Source organism: Chionomys nivalis, chromosome 16, assembly GCF_950005125.1.
Source record: "Chionomys nivalis chromosome 16, mChiNiv1.1, whole genome shotgun sequence".
Lineage (NCBI taxonomy): Eukaryota > Metazoa > Chordata > Mammalia > Rodentia > Cricetidae > Chionomys > Chionomys nivalis.
In genome coordinates, this window is record NC_080101.1 from 64,457,566 (window position 1) to 64,478,920 (window position 21,355).

The following is a 21,355-nucleotide window of genomic DNA, read 5'->3' on the forward strand; positions in this document are numbered from 1 at the left end:
CCTTCCTCTACCTTCAGTGTGCTGGGATTAAAGGCATGTACCACCAACACCCAGCTAAAAGTTAATGATTTTCAAACCCAAATTAATTTCAAACTTAAAAAGCACTTATAAAGAAGATGCTTTAGTCAATGAAACACCCTTGGATTTTGAAGTTACTGACAGAAAAATAATACAAGGTAGCCCTATTTTTGAAGATTTGAAAGAGAGAAAAAGGCAAAATCATGCAACTCTTGAGAGTGGTAGGATTAATCCATGCAAACATGCTTTTGCTTAGTTCCACCATAGGGGCAGGGATTTTTGTGACTCCTAAAGGAGTATTAATATACTCCTCATTGAACATCCCTGTTTGTCTGAGTATTTGGGCCTTTGGTGGCCTGCTGAGCATGATGAATGCTCTTTGTCTTGCAGAGCTGGCAACCACCTTCCCTGTGAGTGGAGCATCTTATTTTTTCCTCAAGAAAACTCTTGGATCCTCTGCTGCTTTTCTGAGTCTTTGGATAAAACTTTTTGCTAATTTACTAGGCATTGGTGCTCAAAGCCTACTAATAGCTAGTTATCTAATTCAACCTTTCTATTCTGGGTGTCCTGCTCCAGAGCTCCCAAAGAAATGTCTGGCTTTGGCTGCTTTGTGGTCATTTGGTATTCTCAGTGCTCGGCAGACGAAAACAGTGGTTCAAGTTCAGACTATCAGCAGTCTGATGAAAATAGCTATTCTTTCTCTCATTTCTGTAACTGGGATTGTTCTGCTAGTAATTGGAAAAAATGAGAATGTGTCCAGGTTTAAGAATGTTTTGGATGCTGAACTTCCTGATGCCTCACAAATTGTAGAAGCCTTTCTCCAAGTGTACTATTCATATTTAGGAGCATCACTCCTGATCAACATAGCAGGTAAATCTATCCATGATATCTGACACTATGCCATAAGAGTGTGTCTAGAATTTAAATGGAAAAACTTAACATTATTGTTTCGTGCTCTGTAAGGAAATGCAATCTTCTCTATAATGTGGGGTTATAATAAATGTACCCATGAATATTCATTAATGTAGACTTATAAAATTTAGTTTTCTTCCATTCATGCTTTTTATATAAACCTGAGAAAATTAAGAATTTCCAAAAAAGTACTGAGATTTTTCTATACTCTTAGTTTTATTTCATGTGATCCCATCATCTTGAAATAAATAATAATTACAAGGAACTGTATTAGTAAGTTTACACTTATACAGTTAACACAGGTCTTAGATATTAATATACTTCACTTCAACTCAAAACTTTGCTCTCTTCCCTGAAACACCCACTATCAACACTATCAAGTTCTTTGTGAGTAGTCATTACTCTTGGTGTATGTGCATTAAAAACTATAATGTAGCTTCATATATGTATACATATATATGAATAGCAAAATGTCAAATAAATTTTATTCCACTACATTAGTATAGTTACTTAAACATTCTAAAATGACACTTCTCACTATTGTGAGCATGTTAAGTGTCTCTGATATTTTCATACTAGACACAGTGCTATAATGAAAATTTTTGAGAATGCAATATTATGTTTTGTAGAACTATAATTCTCATCCAGATTTCAAGGTACCAAAGGAATTTGATAATATTTGCCCACAAATCTGTCTGCAATATCAAAAAGATTTAAAGAAGGTAACTCATTACTTATATAAAGTTTTATTAATTTTTCAATAATTGCTTAAGATACAAAGTGATGAGTTTCATTGTGACATTTTAATACCTGTTTGTTTTAGTTAGGGTTTTTATTGTTGTGATATAAAAACCATGACCCAAAAGTAACTCAACAAGGAAAGGGTTTATTTCATCTTACAGTTTGTAATCCATCATCCGTGGAAGTCAGTGCAGGAACCTACAAACACAAATTAATCCAGAGACCATGGAGAAATGCTACTTTGTAGCTTTTTCTTCATTGCTTCCTCATCCTGTTTTCTTACTCAGCACATGACCACAAGCCAAGGGTGGCACTAGCCACAGTAGGTGACCTTCCATATCAACCATCAATCAAGACAATGCACCACAGACTTGTCACATGTCAATCTCTCAATTAAGGTTCCCTCTTCTAAAGTGATTCTAGCTTGTTGTCAAGTTGTCATTAAATTAGTGAGCACTATATGCCTCATATTTTGTCATCAGTTGGTCCTTTCTCCACTACCTTTCTTCCATTCTCTCTTTCACCTTTTAGATTTTTCCCCTTCTTCCTGACCATTATTTTTCCATCACATATCTTCTTAATATTCTCCCTTGGCATACTTCCACTTCTGTCATAAATGTTTCTAGGTTTATGACCTATATAAACACACACACACACGCACACAAACACACACACATATATATATAATTTTATTTTTCCTTTAATTGAAGTGTAATTATCTCAGCTTTACTCATAGTTTCCTCCCTCCAGTACCTTTCAGATAGCCTCCCACCAAACCATTCAAATGTTTTCTCAAACTCTGACATGGATAACCTCTTTTTCTATAATTATTATTTTATGTAAAATTAGTTATGAATATGTTTATATGTAAATACAACATGCTGATCTATTTCTGCTGATGGTGTGAATATGAAAAGATGACTTAATGGAATGAGATTTTTATGTTTTGTTTTACATTTCATAGACTGCAGCGGTGTGAGAATCATTGATGTTATTTTTTTAATGAGTCTATAAAATTTGACAATGAATACATTTTGTCATGGACTTTTCATCATTGAGACACAATATATTTTTTAAATTTCAAATGAAGTACACTCTAACTCCATCTACTCAAACTCTTTCACAATCATACCAACAATTTTAGTTCAACTTCATGTAATTTGTTTCTCAACCCACTGTAGTAATAAGAGCAGCGGGCTAAGTTCTGTCACCCGGCCGCCCGCACGGCTAGCTTTATCCAAAATAATTACATGAAAACTGTATTCTTTTAAACACTGCCTGGCCCATTAGTTCCAGCCTCTTATTGGCTAGCTCTTACATTTTGATCTAACTCATTTCTAATATTCTGTGTAGCACCACGAGCTGGCTTACCAGGAAAGATCTTAACCTGCGTCTGTCTGGAGTGAGAGAATCATGACTGCCTGACTCAGCTTCTTTCTCCCAGCATTCTGTCTGTTTACTCCACCCAATTAAGGGCTGGCCTATCAAATGGGCCTAGGCAGTTTCTTTATTAAATGAAAGTAACTCCTCCATCAACCCACTACAAATTCATTTTAGTAGTACTTCCAATGTGTACATCTGGCCCTACATAGAAACATTGTCAGCCTATAATGGTCCATCTCCAAAGTACAGTCATGGAATCTTCCTCCAGAAAAAGTTGTTAATAGCTCTTCTGATAGAGGCAGTGTTTCCTGAGACTCACACACATCAATTCAGATAGAATCTTATGTAGGTCTTGTGTACGTAGAAACAGCTGCTGCAAATTCATGTTTTCAAGATTTCTCTCATGACTTGAAAACACTGTTTCCTCTACTATCTCTGACTCTTACACTTTTTTCTTTCTCTACCCCGTTCCATGATGATCCCTAAGACATTGAGGAGAGGTCTGATATGGATATCTTATTTATGCCTAAACTTACCATAATCTTTTACTCTCTACTCTTTGATAAATGAGTACTCTTTGATAAATGAGTAGGTCACTGTACTAAACACCATATACTGCAACAAAAAGTTTTTGATTATGAAGGTTTAGAGTGACACAAATAATATGTTTATAATGGTATAAGATTCACCATAATACTATGTCAATTTATCTGAATAATAGGAAAAAATCTTATCTAAACCTATGATTGTACCTTAACATTGACTCTTGGCCTAGTTAACAAACAGTATGAGGCACAAATTTCATCTTACGATGTGGGCCTTATATACAATTATAAAGTAGTTGGTTACTCTCAAAACATTTGTGTTACTGTTATACTAATGGTCCTCTCCTTCCAGGACTATTATTATAGCTGGCAAGGCATACAACTGGGTAAAATTGATGATTATTTTTGGCCTCTGCTAGAATGATTAGCATATTCTGCAGTATAAAAATATAAAGTGAGAATAATGTTTTCAAGTCAGTACAAGCTTGATTTCTTATACTGTGACATGTGACTCAAGCATATTGTGTCTTCAGCAATATAATCTTACCACCAAGTACCAGAGGATAACCAGGAGTAATAATAGTAGCCTGCATTTTTTAAGGACTCTAAGAGAACTTACTGATTAACAACTTTAAGAAAGCATTCTGCAACTAAAAAAAAAGGCTTTTGTTTAATAGTCTTTGACATCTAGGAAAAGGGTTATCCCCTTGAAAATTGTAACTCCAGTTATGTTCAATATGGGTTTTTCAAAAATCTTTACTATTATATTTACTCTTTCCTTTTTCCTCTCACATTTTCACCCATCTTGTGTCTAATTTTACCATCTTTGCTCTATTAGACATACTGCTTTTCCATTTATGCCACTATTTTCTGCTATCTCCATTGCACTGAAACTCTACTCTACTCTTGGATCCCTTCTTTCTTTCCATGTGTCTTTCTGAATTCTTAATCAAAAAAGCATGTGTGCACTAACATCTGGTCCTTTATCAATTCCATTGACCAATACCATCTGAATTTTTTTATTGCTATAGCTCTGCAGTACATTTTGAAAACAAGATTAGTGATACATCCAGAAATTATTTTCTTGCTCAGGATTGTTTTAGCTATTTTGAGCATTTGTTTTTTGTTTTGAACTAGGGAATTAATTCTCACATATGTAACAAAAAGGGAGTTAGCTACAGTGAAAAAATTACAGCAAAGGACAGCCACTTTATTCACAAAGCAATAACGCCAAAAAGTCTTGCTTTTCGGTTTAATCTTTACCAGATCCCTTGGTTCTGATAAGTAGCTTGTGGAAAGATGAATGAGAAATTACTCTATAATGTTGCAGTTTGTAGCAAAAATTGTTTCTCAAAAGCAGGCAAAAAGTCATAGACTGCCCCTGATCACATTGGTAGAAGCTCCACAAGAACATCAAGATACATGACCACACATACAAGATACACTCACAACACACATGCAGATGACCTGGATCAAATATATACAGACTTCCTAGTTGTCAGTTACATCTCTGTGAACTTCTACAAACCATGATTAGTTGATTTTGAGGACCATGTTCTTGAGACCTCTGGCTCCTAATATTCTCCCTCCCCTTCTTCAGCAGGTTTTCCTGAGCTCTGCCTAGTGTTTGGCTGTATTATTGATTGTAGGTTTCTGTATCTGTTCCTATCAGCTGCTAGATAAAGCTTGTCTGATGTCAATTATTCTAGGCACAAGTCTATAACTAGAGAAGAATAGCAACAGGAATCATTTCATTAGCATTTTATGCCAGTCATGTTTGGTTCTATCCTAGGTCTCTGAGATACCTAGCCTCTGGTTTCTGCCTCTCCAGGTGTTTTTGGTGATGGGATACTCTCCTCAGATGGGTCTCAATTTGGAACAGATATTGATTGGTCATTCCCACAAGTTCTATTCCACCTTTACACCAGCACAAATTGTAGGTTGAAGGTTTTATGTGTTGGTTGGTGACTCTATTCCTCCACTGGTTACAGAAGATGGACATTTCCAGTTCTGCATTTCCCATTACTAGGAGTCTTTGCTATGGATCACCTCTGTAGATTCCAAGAAGTTTCCATTGCATTTAGTTTCTGCTTTGCTCTCCAAATATTCCTTAACTCTAGTTGTCTCTTTGCAATTATTCATGTTGTGTAGGACATTCAGAAAAAGAGAGTTCCTCCAGAATGTAAGTTTAGGTTCACTGGCATCAGGGAGGAAGAGTTTCTGTGAAATGAGCCATAAATAGCTGAACAAAGCTTTATTTATTGTTAAGCAAAGTTTTATTGAGGAGATAAAACAAGTTTCTCATACCAAAATCCTTTTGATATATTATATATGTTGTCTGAAGGAAATCACCACATCCTTTCAATTCTAGTCTTTATTGTGTATTATTTGTAGTGCCTAATAATTTAAGGTGCTCCAGGTGTGCCAGGATAGTCTTGTGACCATTGTCATGCAACAGATGGAAAGCTTCCTAAGAAAAGCAACCCTACAAATCACAGAAGACAATCACTGGTTGCTAAAATTTTTTCAAGGTCTATGTACCTCCAACAAATATTGCATTCTAATGTTATTCTAGATACTATGAGAAAAAAAAACTATTTCATTCTAGTGTTTACGCTTGATTCAATGAATCAAGTACTAGATTTGTACTACATTTATTCCATTTGTTTAGGTTATGTTAATTATATTGAAGATTATGCAGTCACACCATGAAGACAGCCTCCTATGTATTGTATTGACTCATAGTCTTATATAGATAAACCAAAATAAATTTTTCTCTCCTTCTAGCCATTTTTTATTGATTTTTATTGATCCTTACATTTTTCTCTGCTCCCCTGCCTGCCTCTCCCCTCCCTCCTTCAACCTTCCCCCAAGGCCCTCATACTCCTAATTTACTCAGGAGATCTTGTCTTTTTCTACTTCCCATGTACATTAGATCTATGTATGTCTCTCTTAGTGTCCTCATTGTTGCCTATGTTCTCTGGGATTGTGGTTTGTAGGCTGATTTTCTTTGCTTTATGTTTAAAAAATCACCTATGAGTGAGTACATGTGATAGTTGTCAATTTGATTATTTCCTGCCATCTAGTTTCCTTAGGTGAGTTTGCTTCTTTTTGTTCTAGTTTTCAAATGTTCTGTTAATTCACTAGTGTGGGATTTTTTCAGCTTCTTTATGTAGGCATTTACTGTTATTAACTTTCCTCTTAACACTGCTTTAATTGTGTCCCATAAATTTGGGTGTGTTGTGTGATCATTTTCATTGAATTTTAGGAAGTCTTTAATTTCTCCCTTTATTTCTTCTTTGATTCATTGATGAGTTAGGTAAGAATTGTTTAATTTTCATGTGTTTGTGGATTTTTCTGGAATTAGTATTGCTGTAGACTTCTAGTTTTAAACCATGATGATCTGATAAGGTATATTGCGTTATTCCAATATTTTGTATTTGTTGAAGTTTGTTTTGTTACTATGTGGTCAATTTTTGAGAAGTTTGCATGAGGTGCTGAGAAGAAGGTATATTCTTTTCTGTTTGTATAAAATATTCTATAGATATCTGTTAAGTCCATTTGAGTCATAATATGTATTAGTTGTCTTATTTCTCTGTTAATTTTTTGTCTGATTGACCAGTCAATTGGTGACAGGGGAGTGTTGAAGTCTCCCATTACTAGTGTGTGGGGTTTAATGTATGATTTTAAACTTTAAAAGAATTTCTTTTACATATGAGGGTACCCTTGTATTTTGAACATAGATGTTCAGTATTGACATTTCCTCTTGATGGATTTTTCTTGTGACTAATATGAAATGACCTTCTTTGTCTCTTTTGAATGATTGTAGCTTGAAGTCTAATTTGTTAGATACTAGAATAGCTACACCTGCTTGTTTCTTAAGTCCAGGTAGTTAGTATATTTTTTCCCAATCCTTTACTCTGAGACACTAACTGTCTTTGAGTGTGAGATGTGTTTCTTTTTTTTTTTATTGAAAAAAAAATTTTCTGCATCCTTCCCGCCTCCCATTTCCCTCCCCCTCCTCCTGCCCCTCTCCCCCTCCCCCCACTCCTCTTCTCCTCCCTCTCCAGTCCCAGGAGCAGTCAGGGTTCCCTGCCCTGTGGAAAGTCCAAGGTCCTCTCCCCTCCATCCAGGTCTAGGAAGGTGAACATCCAAACTGTCTAGGCTCCCACAAAGCCAGAACATGAAGTAGGATCAAAACCCCGTGCCATTGTCCTTGGCCTCTCGTCAGTTCTCATTGTCCGCCATGTTCAGAGAGTCCGGTTTTATCCCATGCTTTTTCAGTCACAGTCCAGCTGCCCTTGGTGAGCTCCCAATAGATCGGCCCCACTGTCTCAGTGGGTGGGTGCACCCCTCGAGGTCCTGGCTTCCTTGTTCATGTTCTCCCTCCTTCTGCTCCTCATTAGGACCTTGGGAGCTCAGTCCGGTGCTCCAGTGTGGGTCTCTGTCTCTATCTCCATCCATAGCTAGATGAAAGTTCAGCTTTTGTTGAGATGAACAAACTGATTCTGTCATTCGTGTGTAAATGTCAAATCAGAGTGATGCTTGACAGGGCTTACACAGCAGTGCCATGTAGAATCAACAGCTCTTTACCTGGAGACATTGAGGTATCTGTGACATCTAGAGATAGGAATTGGTTTTCTCCCTCTACTATGTGGGTCCTGGGATTGAACTTAGGTCATCAGATTTGATGGTAAGCATTTTACGTATGGAGCCATTTCTGGCCTAGTGCCATTGTCCTTGGCTTCTCATCAGCCTTCATTGTCCGCCATGCTCAGAGAGTCCAGTTTCAACCCATGCTTATTCAGTCCCAGTCCAGCTGGCCTTGGTGGGCTCCCAATAAATCAGATCCACTGTCACAGTGGGTGGGTGCATCCCTCGTGGTCCTGATTTTCTTGCTCATGTTCTCCCTCGTTCTGCTCCTCATTTGGACCGTAAGAGCTCAGACCATTGCTCCAAATTGAGTCTCTGTCTCTACCTCGATCCATCGCCAGATGAAGGTTCTAAGGTGATATGTAAGACATTCATCAGTATAGGATAGGGTCATTTCAGGTTCCCTCTCCTCAGTTGCCCAAGGTACCAGCTGGGGACATCTCCCTGGACACCTGCGAACCCCTCTAGAGTCAAGTCTCTTGCCAACCCTAAGATGGCTCCCTTAGTTAGGATATATACTTCGCTGCTCCCGTATCCACCCTTCCTATATCCCAACCATCCCAATCCCCCGAGCTCCTCCCATCCTCCCCTTCTCATGTTTCTCATCCCATTTCCCCTTTGCCCCATGCCACCTCACCCGCAAGTTCCCAGTTTTTGCCCTGCAATCTTGTCTACTTCCCCTCTCCAAGCGGATGACTATACGATTTTCTTTGGGTTCACTTTCTTATTTAGCTTCTCTAGGATCACAAATTATATGCTCAATGTCCTTTATTTACGGCTAGAAACCGATTATGAGTGAGTACATCCCATGTTCCTCTTTTTGGGTCTGGGATACCTCACTCAGGATAGTGTTTTCTATTTCCATCCATTTGCACGCAAAATTCGAGAAGTCATTGTTTTTTACCGCTGAGTAGTACTCTAATATGTATATATTCCACACTTTCTTCATCCATTCCTCCATTGAAGGGCATATAGGTTGATTCCAGGTTTTGGCTATTACAAACAATGCTGCTGTGAACATAGTTGAACAGATACTTTTGTCATTTGATGTGGCATCTCTTGGGTATATTCCCAATAGTGGTATTACTGGATCTTGGGGTAGGTTGATCCCAAATTTCCTGAGAAATCGCCACACTGATTTCCAAAGTGGTTGCACAAGTTTGCATTCCCACCAGCAATGAATGAGTGTGCCCCTTACTCCACAACCTCTCCAGCAAAGGCTATCATTGGTGTATTTGATTTTAGCCATTCTGACAGGTGTAAGATGGTATCTCAAAGTTGTTTTAATTTGCATTTCCCTTATTGCTAAGGAGGTTGAGCATGACCTTAAGTGTCTTTTGGCCATTTGAATTTCTTCTGTTGAGAATTCTCTGTTCAGTTCAGTGCCCCGTTTTTTAATTGGGTTAATTAAAGTCTAGTTCCTTGAGTTATTTATGTATTTAGGAGATCAGACCTTTGTCTGTTGCAGGGTTGGTGATGATCTTCTCCCAGTCAGTGGGTTGCCTTTTTGTCTTAGTGACAGTGTCCTTTGCTTTACAGAAGCTACTCAGTTTCAGAAGGTCCCATTTATTCAATGTTGTCCTTAATGTCTGTGCTGCTGGGGATAAACGTAGGAAGTGATCTCCTGTACCCATATGTTGTAGAGTACTTCCCACTTTTTCTTCTATCAGGTTCAGTGTGTTCAGACTAATATTGAGGTCTTTAATCCATTTGGACTTGAGTTTTGTGCATGGTGATAGATACGGATCTATTTTCATTCTTCTACATGTTGACAACCAGTTCTTCCAGCACCATTTGTTGAAGATGCTCTCTTTTTTCCATTGAATACTTTTAGCACCTTTATCAAAAATTAGGTGTTCATATGTTTATGGGTTAAAATCAGGGTCTTCTACTCGGTTCCATTGATCGACTTCTCTGTTTTTATGCCAATACCAAGCTGTTTTCAATACTGAAGCTCTGTAATAGAGTTTGAGGTCAGGGATGGCAATGCCTCCAGACGATCCTTTATTATATAAGAATGTTTTGGCTATCCTGGGTTTTTTGTTTCTCCATATAAAGTTGATTAATGTCCTCTCAAGATCTGTGAAGAATTTTGATGGGATTTTAATGGGGATTGCATTGAATCTATAAATTGCCCTTGGTAGAATTGCCATTTTTACTATGTTGATCCTCCCAATCCAAGAGCAAGGGAGATCCTTGCATTTTCTGGTATCCTCCTCAATTTCTTTCTTCATAGACTTAAAGTTCTTGTCAAATAGATCCTTCACTTCCTTGGTTAGAGTTACCGCAAGATATTTTATGCTATTTGTGGCTATCGTGAAGGGTGATGCTTCTCTGATTTCCATCTCTGCTTCCTTATCCTTTGTGTATAGGAGGGCAACTGATTTTTTTGGAATTGATCTTGTATCCTGCAACGCTACTAAAGGTGTTTATCAGCTGAAGGAGTTCTTGCTGGAGTTTTTGGGGTCGCTTATGTACACTATCATATCATCTGCAAATAATGAAAGTTTAACTTCTTCCTTTCCAATTTGAATCCCTTTGATCGCTTTATGTTGTCTTATTGCTATTGCTAGAATTTCAAGCACTATATGAAAGAGGTATGGAGAGAGTGGACAACCTTGTCGTGTTCCTGATTTTAGTGGAATAGCTTTGAGTTTCTCTCCATTTAATTTGATGTTAGCTGACAGCTTGCTATAAATAGCTTTTATTATACTTAGGTACGACCCTTGTATTCCTAATCTCTCTAAGACCTTCATCATAAAGGGATGTTGAATTTTGTCAAATGCTTTTTCAGCATCTAATGAAATGATCATATGGTTTTTTCTTTCAGTTTATTTATATGATGGATTACATTGATAGATTTGCGTATGTTGAACCAGCCCTGCATCTCTGGGATGAAGCCTATTTGATCATAATGGATAATTTTTCTAACGTGTTCTTGGATTTGGTTTGCCAGTATTTTATTGAGTATTTTTGTGTCGATGTTCATGAGTAAGATTGGCCTGTAGTTATCTTTCTTGGTTGTGTCTTTGTGTGGTTTTGGTATCAGAGTAACTGCAGCTTCATCAAAGGAATTTGGCAATGACTTCTCTGTTTCTATATTGTGAAATACATTAAGGATTATAGGTATTAGGTCTTCTTGGAAGTTCTGGTAGAATTCTGCATTGAAGCCCTCTGGAACTGGGCTTTTTTGGTGGGGAGGCTTTTTATAACAACTTCTAATTCTTCGCGACAAACAGGTCTATTTAGATTGTTCACCTGGTCCTGGTTTAACTTTGGTATATGGTACTTATCTAAAAAAGTGTCCATTTCTTTTACATTTTCCAATTTTGTGGCATACAGGTTTTTGTATTAAGATCTAATGATTCTCTGAATTTCCTCTGTGTCTGTGGTTATGTCTCCCTTTTCGTTTCTGATTTTGTTAATTTGCGTATTCTCTCTCCGCCGTTTGATTAGTTTGGATAGGGGTATATCAATCTTATTGATTTTCTCCAAGAACCAGCTTTTTGTTTCATTGATTCTTTGGATTGTTTTCTGTGTTTCTATTTTGTTGATTTCAGCCCTCAATTTGATTATTCCCAGTCTTCTACTTCTCCTCGGTGAGTCTGCTTCTTTTTTTTCTAAAGCTTTCAGGTGGGCTATTAAATCTCCAATGTGTGCTTTCTCCGTTTTCTTTAAGTGGGCACTTAATGCTATGAACTTTCCTCTTAGCACTGCTTTCATAGTGTCCCATAGGTTTGAGTATGTTGAGTCTTCGTTTTCATTGAATTCAAGAAAGACTTTAATTTCTTTCTTTATTTCTTCCTTGATCCAGGTGTGGTTCAGTAGTTGATTGTCCAGTTTCCATGAGTTCATAGGCTTTCTGGGGATAGCACTGTTTTTGAATTCTAACTTTAATCCATGGTGATCTGATAAGACACAGGTGGTTACCGATATTTTTTTGTAGCTGTGTAAGTTTGCTTTGTTACCGAGTATGTGGTCTATTTTGAGAAGGTTCCATGAGCTGCAGAGAAGAAGGTATATTCTTTCTTATTTGAATGGAATGTTCTATAGATATCTGTTAAGTCCATTTGATTCATTACCTCCCTTAATCCTCTTATTTCTCTGTTAGGTTTCTGTCTGATTGACCTGTCCATTGGTGAGAGAGGAGTGTTGAAATCTCCTAGTATTAGGATGACTGCCTTGAGTTTTAGTAACGTTTCTTTTACATAAGTGGGTGTTTTTATATTAGGGGCATATATATTCAGTATTGAGACTTCATCCTGGTGAATTGTTCCTGTTATGAGTAAAAAATGTCCCTCTCCATCTCTTTTGATTGATTTTAGTTTGAAGTCAACTTTTTTAGAAATTAGTATGGACACACCTGCTTGTTTCTTAGGTCCATTTGCTTGATAAACCTTTTTCCCAGCCCTTTACTCTGAGTAGATGTCTGTCTTTGTGGTTGAGGTGTGTTTCTTATAAGCAGCAGAATGTTGGATCCTGTTTTCGTATCCAATCTCTTAGCCTGTGCCTCTTCATAGGTGAGTTGAGTCCATTGATATTAAGTGATATTAATGACCAGTGGTTGTTAACTCCGGTCATTTTTCCTTTCTTTCTTTCTTTCTTTTGATAGTAGAGTTTGTGTGTTTCCCTTCTTCATGTTGTGATGGTGAAGGGTCATTAGATGTCTGAGTTATTGGGGGCATTGTTGGACTCCTTGGTTTGTGATTTTCCTTCTATTACTTTCTGTAAGGCTGGATTTGTGGTTACGTATTGTTTAAATTTGTTTTTATCCCTGAAAATTTTGTTTTCTCCATTTATAGTGAACGAAAGCTTGGCTGGGTATAGTAGTCTGGGCTTGCATCCATGGTCTCTTAGTTTCTGCAGTACATCTATCCAGGACCTTCTGGCTTTCATGGTTTCCATAGAAAAATCAGGTGTAAGTCTGATAGGTTTACCTTTATAGGTAACTTGACCTTTTTCCTTTGCAGCTCTTAATATTCTTTCTTTATTCTGTATGTTTTGTGTTTTGATTATTATATGACGAGGAGATGTTTCTTTTTGACCCAGTCTATTCGGTGTTCTGTATGCTTCTTGGACCTTCAAAGGAATATCTTTCTTAAGGTTGGGAAAGTTTTCTTCTATAATTTTATTAAATATATTTTCTGGACCATTGAGCTGTACTTCTTCTCCTTCTTCTATCCCTATTATTCTTAGGTTTGGTCTTTTTATTGTGTCCCAGATTTCCTGAAGGTTTTGTGTTGAGAATTTGTTGGTTATGCTGTTTTCTTTGATCAGAGTGTTTATTTTCTCTATGGTATCTTCAGTGTCTGAGATTCTTTCTTCTATCTCTTGTAATCTGTTGGTGGTACTTGTCTCTGTAGTTCCTGTTCGTTTATCCAAATTTTCCATCTCCATCCTTTCTCGGTTTGTGTTTTCTTTATTACTTCCACTTCATTCTTCAAGTCTTGAACCGTTTCCCTTACCTGTTTGATTACTTTTTCTTGTTTCTCTTGGTTTTCTTGGGTATCTTTGAGAGATTTATTCATTTCCTCTACCTTTTTGTTTGTAATCTTTAATTGATTATGGCAGTTTTTCACCTCCTGTTTAAGGTCCTCTATTATTTTCATATAATTCACTTTTGAGTCGAATTCTTCTAATTCTTCTGGATTAGGGTGTACACTTCTTATTTCGGGATTCCTGGATTCTGGTGATGTCACATTGCCTTTCAAGTTGTTGGGGGAATTCTTGCATTGGCGCCTGCCCATCTCTTCCTTCAAATGGAGCCAGGAGAGGCCTGGTGTCTTGGAATAGTCTTTGCTGTGACTAACTCTCTGGGTGTATCTCCTCAGTGTAGGGGCAGGAACCGTGCCCTACCAGATGAACTCCTCAACACCAAAACAGGGATGCCTGGTATTCCAATGACCCGCGGAAAGAAGGGCAAATGCAGGGGGTAGGGCGGGGTCGAGTAGAACACAGGCGACACTGCAGTACTAGCTGGAGGTGCCTGCACTCCCTTTCAGGGGTTGCTGAGGCCTGCCCGCTAGGCAGGCACTCACTGCTCTGGTTGGGTAGCCTTAGTGTAGGGGGGTTTGTGCTCTCTACCGGGACAGTCTGCCCCAGGATAGCACACACTCACCCATCCAAATGGAACTTCTCAGCACCTACACAGGGACTCCTGGTAGCCCCAATGAGCCAGGGACCAAGGGAGGTAGGGCACAGGCAGAGCTACAGCAGGAGCTGGGGGAGGGGCGTTTGTGCTCTCTACAGGGACAGTCCGCCCCAGGATAGCACACACTCACCCATCCAGATGGAGCTTCTCAGCACCTACACAGGGACTCCTGGTAGCCCCAATGAGCCAGGGACCAAGGGAAGTAGGGCACAGGCAGAGCTGCAGCAGGAGCTGGGGGAGTTGAGTCATTTACATTAAGGGATATTAATGAACAGTGATTACTATCTCCTGTTAATTTAGTTTTCATTGTTGGTGATGTTAATTGTGTGTTTTTCACTTTTTTGGGATTTGCTGCTATGAGACCATCAATTGTCCATGTTTTTGCTGGTATAGCCAACTCCCTTGGGTTGGAGTTTTCCTTCTAGTATTTTGGATAGGGATGGGTTTATGACTAGGTATTGGTGAAATCTAGTTTTGTCATGGAATATCTTGTTTTGTCCTTCTATCATGATTGAAAGTTTTGCTGGGTATAGTAGTCTGGGCTGGCATCCGTGGTCTCTTAATGCTTGATCATGACCTTCTGGCTTTCATTGTCTCCAATGAGAAGTCAGGTGTAATTCTGGTAGGTCTACCTTTATATATTACTTGGCCTTTTTACTTTGCAGCTCTTAATATTCTTTCTTTACTCTGTATGTTTACTGTTTTGATTATTATGTGATGAGAGAATGTTTTTTGGATCCAGTCTATTTGGTATTCTGTAAGCTTCTTGTATCTTCATAGGCATATATTTCTTTGGGTGGGGAAAGTTTTCTTCTATGGTTTATGTTAAATATATTTTCTGTGCTTTTGAGTTGAAATTTTTCCTCCTTCTTCTATACTTATTATTCTTAGATTTGGCCTTTTTATGGTGTCCCATATTCCCTGGATATTTTGTGTTAAGTTTTTGTTAGATGTAATGTTTTCTTTAACTGTTAAGACTATTTCCTCTATTGTATCTTTAGCACCTACTTTGGCCTAGGTTCCAGGTTTTTGCCTATTCTCTTTGATGTCCCAGGACAACTTCTGGACCCACAATGGTCCTGGCTCAGTCCTACTCCCTCTGAGGTTCCAGACTCATGCCTAGCCCTGTAGAAATCTCTGGTCCCTACATACATTCTCTTGGAGGTCCCAGATTCATGCCCAGACTGGCAGAGGTCCTTGCTCAGGCCTAGATCCTGGGAGGTCCTAGCCTCACGTCAACTCCCTTGAAGGTCCCAGATTCATGACTGGACCCTCAGCAGTCTTTGGCTCTGGATCAGTCTCTCAGTAGTTATTCCCCTGTACCTGTTCTGGTGCAGATTGCTAGCTCTGGATCAGTTTGCTGGTTCAGTCCAGAATACATTTTAATTTAGTAAAATTACTAAAGCAAATTTCTTGTTGTAAATCATAGATTATCTGACAAGAATTAGGGTAACTCAACAAATGCATTTAACCTTTTCTTAATCATACTTGCTTTCATTATATCATAAAGATATAATGCAATGGGTAAAATATACTAATCATATTTTAATTTAATTTGCTCTTTCAGTGTCTCTCATTGATCTTCCAGTAATATTACAGTTTATCCCAAATCAACTTTTTTCTTTAACTACCACAATATCTATTCTATTCTGCTGAGTCCAAAGCTCTGCAGAATGCTTATGGCAGTTTTTATAAATTCAGTCATCTAAATTTCCTTATAAAAGGCCAATCAAGCTGTCTCAGTCATAGCATTCCAAGCAATTGTTCATATAACTGTGTCTACAATCAGTCCAGTTCCTATTATTATTCTTTCAGTGAGTTTCTGGACTAGAATCATCATAGGTGACTTTTATCATCATCTCAACAACTTCAGTGGAATCCAATCTTACTCTAAGAATATATAATTTTTTTGAAGTTACATCTAATGTTATACTAGAATTAATACAAGAATAAAGAGTATAACATTCACAAGTGACACTATAGTTATTAGGATGACATTGTATAGGCCTTTTCAATAATATACAGTGGTACAAATGCTACAAAATTATTACATCAATTTAATCTAAAGAACAAAATACATTTACAATAATTAATATTTAGCCTCCTTTCCATGCTTTGGGAAAATGTCAAACACTTGCTAATTTACCAAATTACTCTTATGTAAATTTCCAAATTGCAAGTTAGGATATGAAATCCAACTCTATAACATGGAATAGATTCATCAACATTAGAACTAATTCTCCAAATTCTACACAAATAATAATTTTGCTATCTGAATTCTAAGTGAGAAAATTTTCCTGAGGGAAGTTATAAGGGCACCATTGACTTCTACTTAGGGGATGTTAAAAAGACAAGAGTTCTCATTTTTACATTGTTGTCAAGGTGTCAGTCAGATTTCTTGTTGGTAAGTCATATCTCAGAAAATAGCAGAATTTTGGAAAGTATAACATTTATCTCCTGTCCACTAAAACCAGATGAGTGAAGCACATAAAATTTACCATGAAAATTTTGGGTAGTTTAACTATATCTAAGTAAATTTGAAAGGTTACACTTAAACAATGAGTTCCTTGACCCACATAAATAGGAATTCCTTGCACTGCCAAAGTATAATTTGGAAATTTCTTACCCCCTTCTTTAGGCCTACCAGGTCCTCTGTGGCTGTAAGGACCAGTTAACTACCCAAGAAGATTCATTGACTTCAGCAGAAATAACCACATCTCCCCAATTTAGCCATTTGTTAATTAAAGGCTTAGGAATATAATGCAAGTAAATATGATTGGTTCCTGTTACCTGTACAGTTACCACAGAAAGCACAGAAAGGAGCAAAGGTGTAGCATTTATAAGTTTCCTATCCAACTAAATTCTTGCTCCCCCTTTTTCAGAATTACTTACCCTCTCCCTAAGTAGGAGGATCAGTTATCTGCTTCAAGGCTTTCTGTATCTCTTTCTTCTTAAAGTTATGTTATCCATGTCAACAACCAAGACATCTAAGAGACTTCTCTTGTTCATGTTGAAGGATTTATTTGTTTCAATGGTATCCACAACTTCCAATATTCTTCAGAAACAGAAACATAACCTCAACACCATTGTGACACCTTTTATGGTATCCAAATTGATGTCAAAATATCCTTGTACTGCACATGCTGAATGAACTCAACAGTTTTTTCCATGATTTAATGCCTTTCAGCAGCTGTTATCCCTGCTTCAATATCTATTAAAATTTAAAGTTAGTAGATAATAATATAAGCTATCTCTAAGAGTGCTCATATTCTCCTTCTGTTTTATAAGTAATGTGGTAACAATTGCTTGTGTGTAGAATTATATGGCATCCTTTTGATAATGTGATTTGCATTATAATCTACAAAAAATTATTTTTTCTCACTGAAAATATAATTAAGAGAACTGTGAGGTTCAATTTGTATTGACATACTCATTATACTATTTACTCTATTAAATGTATAATTATGTAAACCGACTTCACAATTTAGAGAAGACACCCATTGAAATCTAGAGTATGCATCAACAGCATGATGAACAGATTTTAATTTTCCAAATTCTGTCAAGTAAAATACAACCATGTTGCCAAATGCCTTTTCTTTGAGTGCCCTTAGGGCTACTTTTTGTAGGTAAAGGAACTTGATTACACAAAGAAGAAGTGGGACAATATTTTTATAATTTCTTTAAATTGTTAACAAATAATGAAAATTTTTCTTTAAACCTTTCCTCTGAACATGATTTTTATGAAAATTTGAAGCTTTTAATTCATTTCCTATTAGTAGTTGAACAATTTTTGATTTTCTTTTGTTAATGGTCAAGGCAATCCCATATGAGACCAAAAATGAATAACATATAGTGTGAAATTCCTGTCCAAGATTGCCTCTTGCAGTTGTATAAATAATAAAGTTAATCAGAAATAAATCCAGCAATTTTTAGGTATAATACAATACCTTCTACATATTGAGAATAAGTAATCATATTAAGAAGTTAATTAAAATCTTATAAAACCTTTAAAATGTTATGTAATTTTGATTTTTAGAGAGAAGTATAGGGACTTTGGACTTATTCATGTTTTCTGTTGTATAATCAGTCATATCCATCCTATTCCCTTCATTATGCAATATAAGCATACCAGAAATAGGTGCTCTTTTCACTGCATGGGAAAGAATCCATTCAGCTCTTTTTACTAATTGTAATTGTTTATTTTGGGGACATATTTCATTATTCTTCATCTCTAAGTCACTAGTTTATAACAAATCCTTGATATTTTAAACTACCTCTTTGCTTAACTCTTGCAACTGTCACTATCAGAAGAAGACTGCACATTCCAGTGACTATTTAGTAACAAGGAATTTGTGCAGATAATGTTAAATGTTTATGTACTGGTAAATTTAAAACAGCACTTCCTGGAGTAGCATACATTAAATATCCAATTTGGAATTTGGTCCCTGTTATTGCTTTTCTGATGAGCTATTCTATTGCTGACAGAGTATTATTGACTTGTATTGTTTATTCTAGGGACCCAAGCTAAGACTACATCAGGTTTCTGAACAGTAAGTTTGCCTTGCACATCTCTGATAGATTTATATCCATTAGAACAATGTCTACCTTTTTGTGCCTCCTACAAATTCCAGGGGTTGAGTTCTTTTTTTCTTGATTATGCTCAGGAGAAACATTTCTTTTTGAATGTCAAAGACTCAAATAAACCCTTCCTAATATCAGCATTATCTATTGCTCTACACAGTGCTGAACTTAATCTTTGTAAAAAAATTCAGTGTTACTTAAGGAAATAGTCAACATTCTTAGCCATCAGAAAAATGCAAACCAAGTCAAAACAACTCTGAGATACCAGTAAGAATGTCTAAGATCAAAAACACCAATAATATCTTATGCTGGAGAGGATGTGTAGTATGTGGAAAACTCATTCATTGCTGGTGGGAATGCAAACTTATACAAGTACTTTGGAAATTAGTAAAGCAGTTTCTCAGAAAATTGGGAATCAACCAACCTCAGGATCTAGAAACACCACTCTTGGCCATATACTCAAAAGATGCTCAATCATCCTACAAAGACATTTGTTCAACCTGGTTCATAACAGAATTATTTGTAATAGCCAGAACCTGGAAACAACCTAGATGCCCCTCAACTGAAGAATGGATAAAGAAAATATGGCACATTTACTCATTAGAGTACTACTCAGTGGGAAAACAAAAACAAAATCAATGACATCTTGAAATTTGCATGCAAATGGATGGAACTACAAAATACCATCCTGAGTGATACAACCCAGGCACAAAAAGATGAAAATGTTATGTAATCACTCATAAGTGGATGCTAGCTATCAAAAAAAGGATATTGATTATGCAGGATCCTAGAGAAGCTAAATAACAAGGTGAACCCTAAGAAAAACATATGTAAATTTACCTGGAAAGTCAAAATAGACAATATTTCCTGACAAAAATGGGAGCATGAGGTGAGGGAGAAGGGAGGGTGAAAGGGGAAGAGAAAGGGGAAGGGGAAGGGGAGGGGAGAGGAGAACTTGAGAGAATGGTATAGTAGAGATGGAGGAAGGACAGAGATGAGAGCAAGGTAAGAGATATCTTGATTAAGGAAATTATTGTGTGGCTAGAAGAAACCGGGCTCTAGAGAAATTTCCAGGAATCCACAAGGATGATCCCAATTAAGACCCTAAGCAATAAAGTAGAAGGTGTCCAATCTGACCTTGCCCTGTAGACAGATTGATGAATATCTTAAATGTCACCATAGAACCTTCATTCAGCAACTGATGGAAACAGAGGCAGAGACCCTCATGGGAGCACTGGACTGAGCTCCCAAAGTCCAGTTGAAGAGTGTGGGGAGTAAGATTATGAGGAAAGAGGTCAATACCATGAAGGATACACCCACTGAAACAGTATACCTGACCCTATGGGAGCTCCCCAACTGCAGTCAGATGGAAAAAAACAAGCATAGGTCCAAACTAGTGTCTCTGAATGTAGTTGACAGCTGCATGCCTGGGGCAGAATGAGGGGCCACAGGCAGTGGCAACAGAATTTATCACTACTGCTTGTACTGGCTTTTGGGGAACCTATTTTCTTTGGCTGTATACCTTGCTCAGCCCAGATATAGTAAGGAGGCCCTTGGACCTTCCCCAAAGCAATGTGTCTCTTACCCTTTCTGAAGAGTGGATGGAGGTGGGGTGCTGGTATAAGTGGAGGGAATGGGAGGAGGAGAGGGGGTGGGAACTCAGATTGGTATATATAATGAAAAAAGATAGTTTGTTTTCTTTTAAAAGATAAACATAAAATAATAAAAAACTCTAAAAAAGAAAATTCAGTGTCAGATTCCCCTAACTTAGTGAAAATTTTATAAGTGTGATAATTCTCTTTAACTTTATCCCAGAGTATTAATGTTGTTGAATGTCATTACAAGATAGTAGCATCATCAAACTGTACCTATCTTTGTAAATCAGCATATTTGCCTTTACCTAGGAATTAGTCCTTCAGTATATGCACTCGTCTAGCATTATTGTGCTGTTCCACTGCTGTTACATATCTCCACCAGGTGAACCACTGTAATTGATAACCAACTTCCAGTTGTGTGGGATAATTCTCTTCTAAGAATCCCAAACATGTAAAACATGTGTTATATAAGTTGAATGCATTCTATATACTACCAATTCTTTTAAATCATTTTAAATCTGTCATGTATGTACATCAGCAAACTGAAGAATATTGATTATTTTGGGGCATTCTTGTATAGAAATTGAAAACACCTGTGAAGGTGTCCTCATGATTTTAGACAACCATTCCTCTCTTTTTTAATAAGATAGTATTATAGTTCTTTGAATAAAGGCTTTCAATATTTCAAGTTTTTACTAGGGAAAATAATTTTTGGTTTTATTTCCTTCCCTCTTTTCTATCGGGAATACACTCTTTTCTTATTTTTTGCCTTGAGA

General features: G+C 37.1%; 1 protein-coding gene across 1 annotated transcript in view; it reads left to right on the plus strand.

Annotated features, from left to right (window-relative positions):
- The first annotated feature begins 221 nt into the window (after positions 1-221).
- The window catches only part of LOC130887795 (solute carrier family 7 member 13-like), a 40,576-nt gene continuing 19,442 nt past the window's right edge, over positions 222-21,355 (plus strand). The window contains exon 1 of the mRNA XM_057790392.1: positions 222-888. Within this exon, the coding sequence (XP_057646375.1) occupies positions 222-888 (667 nt within the window). The remainder of the gene's footprint in view (positions 889-21,355) is intronic.